Raw genomic sequence first — 13006 nt, 5'->3', positions numbered from 1 at the left:
AAAGTTTCTTCTTTTATTAAACTCTGTTCCAACTTCCAAGTCAAACTAGATTATTCTTTTTTAAATGGAGGAAGTACTAATTTAAGTTTTTTTTTGTTTTTTTTATTTTTTTGATAAAATCAATTTCCCATGAATGAAGTTAAAATTACAAATGTAAGTATTTGTTATCTAATTTATTTATAATTGAAAATTAATAAAATCATCTTAAAAATTTTGGGCTAAATTTACTAGTGTCATATAACTAAAAATGATTATGGTAAATTGGTAACCTCGCATCCACTTAATTAACCCTTGTGAGTTGTATTATTTTTCCTCCATTCTCTTGATTATTATATGTTTTGACTAGTTCAATTTTGGCGAAATATTCTCAATGCCTTTGCAGCAAAGAGCTATGGAATGAAATTGTGATGGACATTTAGTTTCAAAACAAGTGACCGTGCGCAAGTTTAGAAATTATGTGTTGGGTGTTAATCACAAGTAATAGTATTTAAACAACATTTCACAAAGTGCAAAAAAAAAAAAAAAAAAGACCTTTCATAGTTGTTGTCTCGTTGAGACCGAGCCCTAACTTCGAAATAAAACTTCTTGTTGTCACGGCCGGTCAATAAAGGGCCAGAACCCCTAGAGAGTTAAAAGGTTCGACCCTTGACCTTGGTAACAACAACAGGAAGGTTTAAGGAAAACGACAAAAAAAAAAAGAAGAAGAAAATATCAATATAAAAAATTGTTTAAAAAAAATAGAGATGGGAGGTCCTAAGATAAAGTATAGCTTCCTGTTTCTCTGTATCACTTTTGCTACAATAATACCAAGTCTTATGGCTCATATTGGTCACTACGACGAGGTGTGGAGGAGAAGAGCCGAAGAAGCAAAGGAGTATGCCCGTAAAATATATGAACCACATCCTGAAAATGTCACACTTTCATTTAACCAAAAACTTCGGGAGTAAGTTATAACTTTATTTATTCTTCATTTTTCATGTTTGTCTTTATGTATTCACGTTATGGATTGTATTGCAGCACGATGAAGGAATTAAAGAAAGTGAAAGGTACACATAATAATAGCACAAGGAGGGGTCTAGGGACAAAAAAGTACACTGGACCTTGCATGGTCACAAATCCAATTGATAAGTGTTGGAGATGTGATCCTAATTGGGCAGACAATAGGAAAAAATTAGCAGATTGTGCAATGGGATTTGGATCTAAGGCCACTGGTGGCAAAGACGGTGAATTCTATGTTGTCACAGATAATTCTGATGATTATAATGATCCAAAACCCGGAACTCTTCGTCATGCTGTTATCCAAAAGGAGCCATTGTGGATCATATTTAAAAGGGGTATGAACATTAGGTAAGTACGTACGTTTCTATATATATATATATATATATATATATATATAAATAGAATTTCAATGCTCATATATATATATATATATATGTTGTGTTTCATGAATAGGTTGCACCAGGAGATGATCATGCAGAGTGACAAGACGATAGATGCTCGTGGTGTTAATGTTCACATTACTAAAGGTGCTGGTATAACCCTCCAGTACATCAAGAATGTGATCATCCACGGACTTCACATTCATGACATCGTTGAGGGTAATGGTGGAATGGTTCGGGATGCTGTTGACCATATTGGTATACGTACAAAGAGTGATGGAGATGGCATTTCAATCTTCGGTGCATCAAATATATGGATTGATCATGTGTCTATGCAACGTTGTTATGATGGTTTGATAGATGCTGTAGAAGGATCAACAGGTATCACTATATCAAATGGACATTTCACTGATCACAATGAGGTGATGTTGTTTGGTGCAAGTGATAGTTCTTCGATTGATCAAGTTATGCAAATAACATTAGCTTTCAATCATTTTGGAAAGAGATTGATACAAAGAATGCCAAGATGTCGATGGGGATATATACATGTTGTTAACAATGATTATACTCATTGGAATATGTATGCCATTGGTGGTAGCATGCATCCTACTATCATTACACAGGGTAATCGTTTTATAGCACCACCAGACATCTTCAAGAAACAGGTAACAAAAAGGGAGTACAATCCAGAATCAGTTTGGATGCAATGGACATGGAGATCAGAAGGAAATCTATTCATGAATGGTGCATACTTCACTGAATCAGGAGATCCAGAATGGTCAAGCAAACACAAAGATCTTTATGATGGAATATCAGCAGCCCCAGCAGAAGATGTCACTTGGATGACTAGATTTGCAGGTGTACTTGGCTGCAAACCAGGAAAACCTTGTTAGATCACTAATTCAACTTCTTCTTTTTTTGTATCAGATCACCAACTGTAAATTCATTTTTTCCTCTCACTAAATTATAACCCTTCATTTTTCTTTTTCTCCTCAATGAAGCCTTAACTTTGTACATTATTTTTCTGTGTACCTTCAAACTATTAGTTTCAAATTACAACAGGTAGCTCTTTATATATTTATCTCTTCATTTAATATGATCGATCTAAACTCTCTATTTGAGAATTGCTGCAACATGTACACATCTAGCATGCCAAAACTCATAATAGTAACAACTCTCCACATTAATTAAATATAATTGCATTGCATTATAATTATGATTTTATTTGTTTGAACGTGCTATATCATATTGAAACAATAAATATATAACGATCATATTATCAGGGGCATAGGCACACATATTGGATACCCTTCGACGGAAAACATACCACATATACAAATAAAATGATACACGAAATATTTAAAAACATATTTACATGGATTGGGTCGAGCCCATTTATTGACTAGAAAAATAAAATAGTTAGGTTTCCATTTCTTCTTTCTTAACAGGTTGAGCTCCAGAGGAACTAATACCACTGTCAAAGAAATTTGATCTGGAATCTAATCATGTCATATCGGAGATGTCGACTTCAGCTAACAATCCCTTTATCATAGACTATCTGCCGCCTTGCCCATCAATTTAATTTATTGGATTATTGGTTGTTGTTCTTGTCTTCTGTTGCTTGCTGTAGATTCCATATTATTTTGACTCTTTTTTATTCTTATATATGGTAAGTCAAATTTTTCGAGTTCTAACAATCCCCTTCCTTAACTTAATATCTCTCTCAAAGAATTGATTTTTTTCACCATTGGACCTGCAAAACTAAAAATTTTGTTAGTACAAAAATTTGCGACTTGATTGCCTTCTCTGTAAATATGTTCGACTAAGGCTCCATTGTCTGCTAACACCCTTTTTAAGCAGAAGCAGCTCAAGCATTTTAATGGCCTAAAATAAAAATCAAACAGGACCTTAAACTTGAATTTTTTAATAACTTTTATATAATTGAGTTTTTTTATTTTTCAATTGATAATACAACCATTCTTATTTTAAATTATTTTTCATGAAATGTAATACTCTAAATATGTCAAATTTCTTCTAATAATACTTTCAATTTTTCATGAAAAATTTACTTTTTCTATAAATAATATTTAATAATTCTTAAGAAATAATAACTTATAACCTATTATTCTTAAAAATGAGGCCCTTAAATTCGGAGGCCTAAGACACATATTTTTTTTTAAGTATTTTGCAACAACTGCAATATTCCATGGAGTTTCCCACACTCCATTAAGTACCCTTTTACATATCAAAGAATCTCTTTCTAAAACAACAGGCATTACATTGTGAGTGCAGCAATACTCTGCCCCAAACATTATTTCTGCCATCAACATTGATTCCTTCCTAATATTTTTTGTTTCTGCATATACAGATTTTCCCTCAACATCTCTGATACAGAATGCACTAAAAGAGTTGTCAGTCAAAGCATCCAATCCTCCATCCCTATTATATTTGAAGCCCATTACAGGACATGTCCGTCTTCCCACTTTACAAGATATCACTGGTCTGTAATTTTCAAAGAACACGACCATTAAAGGCCAATCATCAGGAATATCAGCTAACCAACGGTACAAATACTTAACTCACATAACCAAGTCCCCCCCCCCCCATATAGATAAAAGACATTCTGCCTCCATTTCTTATTCTGTTCCTTCTTTTTCAAAGTTGCCACCCAATAAAAATAGGCACATGAACAGTCAAAGGTTTAAGTTTAGAAGCACATTCAAACTTCCACCAAATATCACACATTTGTTTCAGCTGAACACCGTAACATCTAGTCATGCCCCGAGAGCACCCCCTAGACATGGCGTAATGTACTTGACCCCGAAGGGTCTCATATAAGCCTCATAGCATTCATAACATTCGATTATAAGAAAAATGGTATGTAATTAAAATTATCTATTTAAAACCATACAATGCAAAAGTTCATTTAAAAACGCAATGGAAGTCTACCATCTCACATGACTATTTAAACAAGACATTGAAAAATAAAGATAGGGTCACCACCATTTACAATGGAAAGCCTTAACATGTCTAAACATAGTCTATTACAAATGAAAGGAAATGAACATCTAAGCACTTGTCCTCGATCTATGAGGACATACCCTTTTTGCCTTGGATGAAACTCAAGTTCAAGGTTTGACTAGAGAGAAAGCACTCAAAGTCCGGAACCTACACTTGTAGTAAAATAAGAGAATTATGGGTTAGCACAATTAAGCATTAAGTATGATAGCTATGCAAAAACATGCTTGAAACATACATTTTGTTTGAAGCCACGCATATGCCATTTTGATAAAACATCATGAATATAAGCATAATAGGCACAGTATACAAACATAACCGACATACAAGTCATATCTTCACACTTGAACATAATCAACATATAAACCCATAAGTCATATTATCACATTAAAGTCTTCACCTCAAGTAACCCCCAAGCTATAGTTTGTGCAATGTATGAATAGTGTCTCATACCACTATCCACACGAAGTACCACTTAAAGGCTACCTAAAGTGAACTTACCATTCGACTTTTTCATCTTTACACAATACTCAATCATAAGAGACAAAAATTTTACATAAGTCACATCATCATATTAGGACCATCATCTAAGATGACCTTAAGTCATACTTGTTCAATGCATAAATAATCTCCCATAATACTACTCACACTAAGTACTTCCTTGAATCCACCATTGACTAGGCACATACATGTTCATTAAGTCAAGACAAGGGAATAACTCATAATACAATCCAAATAAGACATACATAATTTCATTAAGCATATAAGTCAACATTCTTCGTTAATTAACGACGCATTCATACATAGGTCATTAAGACCTTAGAGAACTCACTCTAGCACTCTTAAAACCTACTCATGCAATGCATGGATGACATCCCATAATAGCACCACGCTTCATAGATCTTCTCAAGAAACTATAATGAATATCTCACATGATGGGAATAAGCGTCTAACTTACATACACCATGAGAGCTATGTCATGGAATACAATGTCATAAAACTCCACACCATAAAAGGTGATCAACTTGTGTTAGGTCGATAGTTATTTAGATTAAGTAGATCCACTAGCTATCCTATGCGAGCACATGGTTATGGGATAAAAAGGTTGCTACTACATACCCGGCCTCAATCACATACGGGTATCCACCCCAAGAGATTGCTCTCTACTCATGGATGAGTATCCATCTCATTCAATATCCTCTCGGTTCTTAGCCTACATTGCCATATGGCATATAGTTTCTTTAGTTCATCATTAAAGGAAAAGAGATTGTTACTAGACATTCCGCCTCAACTCACGGGTGAGCATCAATCTCAAACCCTATATTCATTCATTAGTGTACAATTGAGAATGGCCTCTCAATTAACACATATTCATTAGCATAGTCTGAGAAACTTCATTCATTCAAGAGTGTGCGTATACGTGAGAATAGCCTTTCACATTACCAACAACATTCATAAAATTGCTTTCTAATAATGATCATAGCACATTCATAGTAATCACACACATATAATCCTCATCATATTCATGTATTACCCATTTATACTTTGCCTTTCAAGACCATGATTACAATATACACAATTAATATGTAAACACCTCCACCTTTCAAGTGGATCAATAGTTCAAGCACAATTCTACTTTAACATGTAATTGAATCATAACTTACCCTTCCAAGGGTCATACTTCCAAATCATCACCAGACACCACAATTGAAATAATAAACATGAATATTAACTCAAGTCAATAACTAAAACATCATAAATTCAATTAGAGTATTCACCCAATCATCATCCATTCAAGCTAACATTCATGAAAATAAGTCTTGCGGGAAATCATGGGTTCACGGGGAATTTCTTCAATCATTCACCTTAAAACAACAAATTCATCATAATATAAGTTCATTTAAGCATTTGAAATTGTTTTATTGAAAGAACCTATTGTTTGAGAGAAACCTTAGAATTTTGGGTAAATTTCATCTTCGAAAAGAGAGTTTTGAGGGCTTCTTGGGTGATAGCTACCAAGAATCAAAACTATCATACCTTGCTATTGATTTCCCAATATTAAACACCTTGAAATCACCAAACCCAAGCTTCAATGGTTTCTTTCTTCTTCCTTGAGTTTAGAGAGAGAAATTTTAAGAGAAGAACTTTTGGGGTTCTGATTTGGGTATTTGAAAATAATGAAGTTAATGAAGTGTTTTAAGACTTAAAACTATTTATATTAATTGTATAAACTATTTAAAATCAACTCCACTTAATAATTAATTAAAACAAAATTACTTAAAACTCCTAAATTTGGGCAGCCCGTCAGGGACCACGCCCAACTTCACGGCTCATGAAGGGGGACCACAGCGCGTGGCAGTGCCCGCGGTCCCTAGGTAGTGTGCCCTCCTTCCCTTTATAAAACTAAGATGCTAAGGAATCTTCACGGACACTTCTATGGGTCGTGGTCAAGACCGACTGTGAAGTGGTCCGTGAAGTTTGAATAGTATCTTGGGCAAAGTGCCTTGCCTCCCATGCCACCAAGTGACCTTCACGGCCACTGACCTTGAAGTGGTCCGTGGACTTGGGACAGTGTTTGTCCAAGCTTGGGCAAGCCTTGGCCTTTGTCTTAGGCCTTGCCCCCTTGGCTTGGCACTTTCCCTTGGAACTCTTAACCAACATTAAAAAGGGTCTTTCAACTACGGAGTCTATCTCGTATCTTGACGTTGACTCACGAAACTCCTTCAAACAAGGCTCGGGACAACATTACATGTCAAGAAACCTCATTACAAACTCTAACACAAGGTCGTTGGGATCTAGTTTCTCATATTCATTTTACGGGTCGTTATGCATTTAATACCAGCTGCCCCGATAAACATCTGCCATAGTTTTAAAGCATCTGGACATTGAACAAAAAGATGTTCAAAAGTTTCTTGATGATTACTATTGCAACAAAATTTCACTTCACTTTCCACGTTGATTTTCACAGACACTTTTCCAATGGGAATTCTCTTCCTCCGGAGTCTCCACATGAAAAATGAGATTTTGAATGGAATTCCCTTTGGAAAATGAATTTCATCTCCTCCTGATGTGAACATCTCCTTCTTAATTCCTCTCAGGAAGATTTAATAGTAAATTTTCTATAGCTTGTTATCATCCACCAGGCCTTATCCCATTCCCATTCTTCTGATTTACCTACTACTGCCAGTACCCTGTGAATTTGATTGATCAATTAATCATCAAATATTTGCATCAATAGTTCATTATTTCACTTACCTTGTATCAACAACTGCTTGATATCTTCATAAGTATTATAGTACTGGTCTGATATAGGAATATAATAGAATGTGGACTTGAATTATGTGAATTATTGTCTCCTGCGTGTAGTCTTATATTGCTTGTATGTATTGATTGTGAACACCTTGATGAAGCGTGCAATGATTTATGATGTTGAAGTCTTTGTCGGTGAATTTTATGATATCGTGGTCTTTATCGACGAGTGTTGTGATGTCGAGGTCATTACTGATAAGTGTTTATAAAAGAAGATGGAAAATAATTTTATCTAGTAATTTGATATTAAGCCGATGAAAAATGGTTCTGTCTAGTAATATAAATAAAACCTATGTTTTCAACTAGTGATTTGATATAAGAGCCGACGCAAAATGGTTTCTCCTAGTGATATTGTTCCGATGGGAAATGGTTCCAGTAAGGATTGATCAGTGTGACTTGATGCATTTGATGTTTATACATGACTTAATTACTTGTTAATTGTGATTGGTGTACTTATTACATGTAGCTAAGCTATTTGACATTGAGAGTGACTTATTTGATTTGTTGATTGTTGAATTGTGAAGATTGAACTGTGAATATTGGGTCTTATGAGTCGTGTATTGTAGAATTTCTAGGTTAGGCTGATTTTGTGCAGGTTGTAGGTTGAGGAGGTTCCATTGGAGTGTAGGGGGTATTCGATTTCTAGCTAGTTGTTTTCTAGTAGGTTGTTTTCTAGGTAACGTGTTGTTCGCACTCACCCCTCGCTTCTACACTTGTGTAGGTTCTGAGCCCAGAAACGCGTAATCTTCTTTTTCGTCTTCTCCTGACATCGAGGCTCATTGAAGGATTTCAGAGGTACCTGCTTGTCATCCAGGTGGGGCACTTCATTAAGCTTTGTTTTATTTAAAAGACAAACACAGAGACTTGTATTTATCTTTTGAATTCTGTAATTTCGTTAGTTGCGTGTACGCGTGCCAAACACGTTTTGGGGGTTTTATTAGAAAAATACGTTTTCCTCTTTATCTTGTTCTTATATTTACTTTTTTCCGTATTTCACTCATTTTCTTGGGTTGAGGATGTCTTGTCTTGGAGGGAAAAGACAAATGTCATCACGTCCATTATTTTGGGCTGTGACATGGGGCGAGATCCCAAACAGTATATTTCAGGCGATGTTTAATGAATTTAAGGTATATATATGTTCATTTATATATATTTTTAGTTAAGTTTAATACTTTAGTGTACTTTACGTTATTAATTATCTAAGGCTATTCATTTTTTAAAACTATGTGTGCTTGGGAGCCCAAACACAATATGATAAGTGCGATCACATTCGAGAGAAAGACATTCGCTGGACTTTCTAGTTGGCTAAACAAATCCCAGGATAATGATAAGTGTGGGATTTGGATGTTGCCTCATGTTTTTAGAAATTGCACCAGTATTAATACACGGATGAATTCAAGGCATTGTCTGAACAAGCCAAAAAAGTTAGTAATAATCTTAAGGGTGGCTCGTTACACATCAGAAGTGTAAAGAGCGTTGGAACAACTATAAGAGAGATGATAAGTTCTAATTTAAATTTTTAAGTAAATAGTTAGTTGATTAAGTATTAATTGATTAATATCGTCTAAAATTTTACTTCTATTTATAGGAAATAGAATTGGGTCGCACTCCCCTTGAACCGGAGATTTTCAAGATGTGGGTGGAGGAAATGACTGAACAAAATTTTGTTTTGATGCTAATTTTTATTTTTAATATGTAGGGAGAGTATCAATGGTACGTGCATGAGAAAATGGAAATCCGATCCAGATCACGCCTAAAATATCCACTCTAATTGGACTGAAATATTGGTGGGGGGACACATAAGGGAAGAATCTATCGTTTTGGCTCTTTGGATGATGTACAATGACTTCAGTCAGGTCTAGAAGTCATTGAATTGTCACGTCAAATAAATGCAAATTGACTAGCTGCTATGCTGGATTAAGTAGCAAAATTTACACAAGCACTGGCATAGTCTTAGCAAAAAAAAGAATTGTTGATCAAAAAAGGAAGAATAATGCCGTTCAACAAATTAATCAAAAATTAAGTGTTCAATCTTGCTTGTCGGTCTGCTTCTTCATTCCCTACCAAGGACACTGATGACAGTAATGAGTATGAATACATATAGAGTCCACTCCTTTGCTTGTGTTCCTTTAATTTATGAGCATTTTAGACTTTTGAACTAAAATTAAAAGACATTATAAGTCTTTAAAATGTGATGTAACTATTTTATAAAGTTCAATTAAGTTTGTTATTATATATTTTGTTTATTATGTTTTTTGTTTGATATATGAATGAGATGAATTCAATTTGCATGTGGACAATAGAAACAAACAATTTATGCTGTCAAAAGTATTGTAGAAAAGCAATGGACATGATGATTTTGTCCATCGCTTTTATGTTTTTTATTTTATAAAAAATAATAGAAAAAGCAACAGACATAGTCCTCTAGTTTGTCACTATTCTGCATTTTAATAATAAATTCCAAAAAAGCGATGAACTGCGACACTTTTTTCGTTGCTTTTCTGTATATTTTAAAAAATAAAGAATAAAAAAAAAGGGAATGTGTTTCCTTGTCTGTCTCTTTTCTGTATTTAAAAAAAATAAAAAGAGAAAAGCCACACACTCCGTCGTTCTATAGGGACAACGTCTGTGATCATTTTGTTCACAAAAAAGACCCACCAAAACTGTGGAGTCTGTTGCTTTTTACAAAGCTTCGAGGACAAAAGCGGCAGACTCAACTATATCATTTTTTTTCAATATTTTTCTACAAAAAATGAAAAAAAAAAGTGATGGTCTGTGTTGCATTGTCCATCGCTTTTTGCATATTTTTTTTAAAAAAGTGACATACTGTCACTTTTTTGCATTTTAGAGTTTTCTTTAAAAAAGAAGATAAAAAGTGACGTAATCCTTCGAAAAGTGTCGAGGACGAAAGCGACATACTAGAGTGCATTTCTTTTCTGTCGATTTTGACCAAAAAGTAATGCATTCCATTGCCTTTGTCCATCTTTCTTTGATAGTTTTTTAGTCATATGTCAAAAATGAAAACGAACAATCTTTGTGTACGGACTAAGAAGGAAAGTAGGACAAACAAATTGAAAAGGAAGAAATATTTGTTTATTTTATTTGTTTATTTTTTTTAACTTTTCCTACCGTAGCACCAGCTCATTTTTTAACAAGTTTGATATGATAAATTGAAAAAATAACGAAATAAGCTATTATAAATAATGACTTATATAAATACATTGATGACGTAAAAATTATTTAATGACTTATACACATACATTGATAATGTATAATATGTGTGGTTATATAAATAAAAGTGGTTTGTTATTGGAAGGCTATAAGAAAACGATATATAAGCAAGGATTTGTGACACACCATGTTTATCGCTCCTTATTTGAAGTAATGGACCAAAATCATGTTCATTTATGAGTATATAAGTAAGGTGATTGTATGAAAGGAAATAAGCACAAAGAGGAACAAATAATGTTGCTTGTTTAGGAATAATTAATTATCCTATTTTTCTCACAAAAATTTTCTAAGGGTAATAGTGGTGTAAAGGATTGACCTTACATCAACTTCCATCAACTCCCATAACAAATTTTAACAATAAATCCAACTTACCTACCAACCTACCTACCTTATTAATTATAATAATGGAGTATTCTTATAGAACAAAAATTAATGTATTATTCATTGTACTCATTCTCTTTGTATTTGCTGCACTTGGGACAGCAACAAACGCTCCGAGGAGGAAACTAACTAAGAAATACAGAGGCCCGTGTATGGCCGTGAATTCAATTGACAAGTGCTGGAGATGTGATCCTTTCTGGGCTGAAGATCGCCAGAAAATGGCTGATTGTGCGTTGGGCTTTGGTATCAATGCAATGGGAGGAAAGTATGGTCCATACTACATTGTCACAGATAATTCTGATGATGATGTTGTTGATCCTAAGCCTGGAACTCTCCGATTTGGGGTGATCCAAAAGGGACCATTGTGGATCACATTTGCAAGAAGTATGAGAATCCGATTGACCAGGGAACTTATTGTTAGTAGCAATAAAACAATCGATGGACGTGGAAAATACGTTCACATAGCAAATGGAGCTGGAATTAAGATACAAAGTGCATCTAATATTATTATCTCTAATCTTCGAATTCACAATATTGTACCTACCGCAGGTGGCTTGCTAAGGGAGTCTGACGACCACCTTGGCCTAAGGGGCGCAGATGAAGGTAATATAAATGACTATATATATTGATTGAAAAAAGAGGAGAGAATTTAAATAATTTAATTATGCATACAGGTGATGCCATCAGTATCTTCAATTCTCATGATATATGGATTGACCACATCTCTATGTCTCGTGCAACTGATGGTCTGATAGATGCTGTTGCTGGTTCTACTAATATTACGATATCCAACTGTCACTTTACTGATCATGAAAAGGTAATGTTGTTTGGTGCTAACGATCATGCGGAAGAGGACAGGGGAATGAAAATAACATTGGCGTATAACCACTTTGGAAAGAGATTGGATCAAAGGATGCCTAGATGCAGGTTTGGATTTTTCCATCTGGTGAACAATGATTACACTCATTGGGAAAGGTACATACGTATTTAAATAATATTGGTAAGTGTTGAATGATTATTGATGTAAGCGTGCCATGGTTTAAAATGTATATGTATGATTGATGCAGATACGCTATTGGAGGAAGCAGTGGAGCGACAATCATCAGCCAAGGGAATAGGTTTATTGCGGAGGATAAATTGTTGGTGAAAGAGGTGACATATAGAGAAAAAAGTACATCAAGTGTTGAAGAATGGATGAAATGGACATGGATAACAGATGGTGATGATTTCGAAAATGGTGCTACATTTACACCATCTGGTGACCAGAATTTACTCTCTAAAATTGACCATCTCAATTTGATTCAACCAGAGCCCTCTTCTAAAGTTGGATTACTAACTAAGTTTTCTGGTGCTTTGTCTTGCAAGATTCGACGCCCATGTTAACTTCTTTCTTTTTGGTAATTGGGGTCACAAACAGGACTACAATGTAACAATATTCCTCATATATAAAGAAATCATTCTTTTCGTCTCTTGCACCAATCCAATATATATTAATATTTGACACTAAATTTTGAGAATTAATATAGAAAACAAAAAATAAGCAGATAAAGAAGAAGTTTGCATTATAATGAAAATAGAAAAGAGATAGAGAATGTTATTCCTAAAGCCTCTGGTTTACAGTAAATACGCAGCAACTATATAAACTGTGACACAACTTCAGCTCCTAAAATAACTCTAATAACTTACTA

General features: G+C 34.3%; 2 protein-coding genes across 2 annotated transcripts; both read left to right on the top strand.

Moving 5' to 3' along the window:
* Positions 1–514: 514 nt before the first annotated feature.
* LOC107012980 (probable pectate lyase P59) lies at positions 515–2458 on the top strand. The gene is made up of 3 exons (XM_015212958.2): positions 515–943; positions 1018–1347; positions 1453–2458. Exons 1-3 carry the CDS (start codon positions 744–746, stop codon positions 2270–2272), a joined length of 1350 nt encoding a protein of 449 aa, XP_015068444.1. The 5' UTR covers positions 515–743; the 3' UTR covers positions 2273–2458.
* An 8687-nt stretch (positions 2459–11145) lies between these two features.
* LOC107012891 (probable pectate lyase P56) lies at positions 11146–12787 on the top strand. The gene is made up of 3 exons (XM_015212856.2): positions 11146–11921; positions 11993–12293; positions 12386–12787. The coding sequence occupies exons 1-3, from the start codon at positions 11342–11344 to the stop codon at positions 12699–12701; spliced, it is 1197 nt and encodes a 398-aa protein (XP_015068342.1). The 5' UTR covers positions 11146–11341; the 3' UTR covers positions 12702–12787.
* The last annotated feature ends 219 nt before the right edge of the window (positions 12788–13006 follow it).

This window comes from Solanum pennellii, chromosome 3 (assembly GCF_001406875.1).
Source record: "Solanum pennellii chromosome 3, SPENNV200".
NCBI lineage: Eukaryota > Viridiplantae > Streptophyta > Magnoliopsida > Solanales > Solanaceae > Solanum > Solanum pennellii.
This window is presented reverse-complemented; position numbering and strand designations above follow the sequence as displayed.

Bases quoted from the DNA above. Each gene is read 5' to 3' on its own strand.
- LOC107012980 (XM_015212958.2), top strand. From the start codon at position 744: ATGGGAGGTCCTAAGATAAAGTATAGCTTCCTGTTTCTCTGTATCACT. The intron at 944-1,017 runs GTAAGTTATAAC...ATTGTATTGCAG, and splicing joins TTTAACCAAAAACTTCGGGA to CACGATGAAGGAATTAAAGA. The intron at 1,348-1,452 runs GTAAGTACGTAC...TTTCATGAATAG, and splicing joins AAAAGGGGTATGAACATTAG to GTTGCACCAGGAGATGATCA.
- LOC107012891 (XM_015212856.2), top strand. From the start codon at position 11,342: ATGGAGTATTCTTATAGAACAAAAATTAATGTATTATTCATTGTACTC. The intron at 11,922-11,992 runs GTAATATAAATG...TTATGCATACAG, and splicing joins CCTAAGGGGCGCAGATGAAG to GTGATGCCATCAGTATCTTC. The intron at 12,294-12,385 runs GTACATACGTAT...TGATTGATGCAG, and splicing joins GATTACACTCATTGGGAAAG to ATACGCTATTGGAGGAAGCA.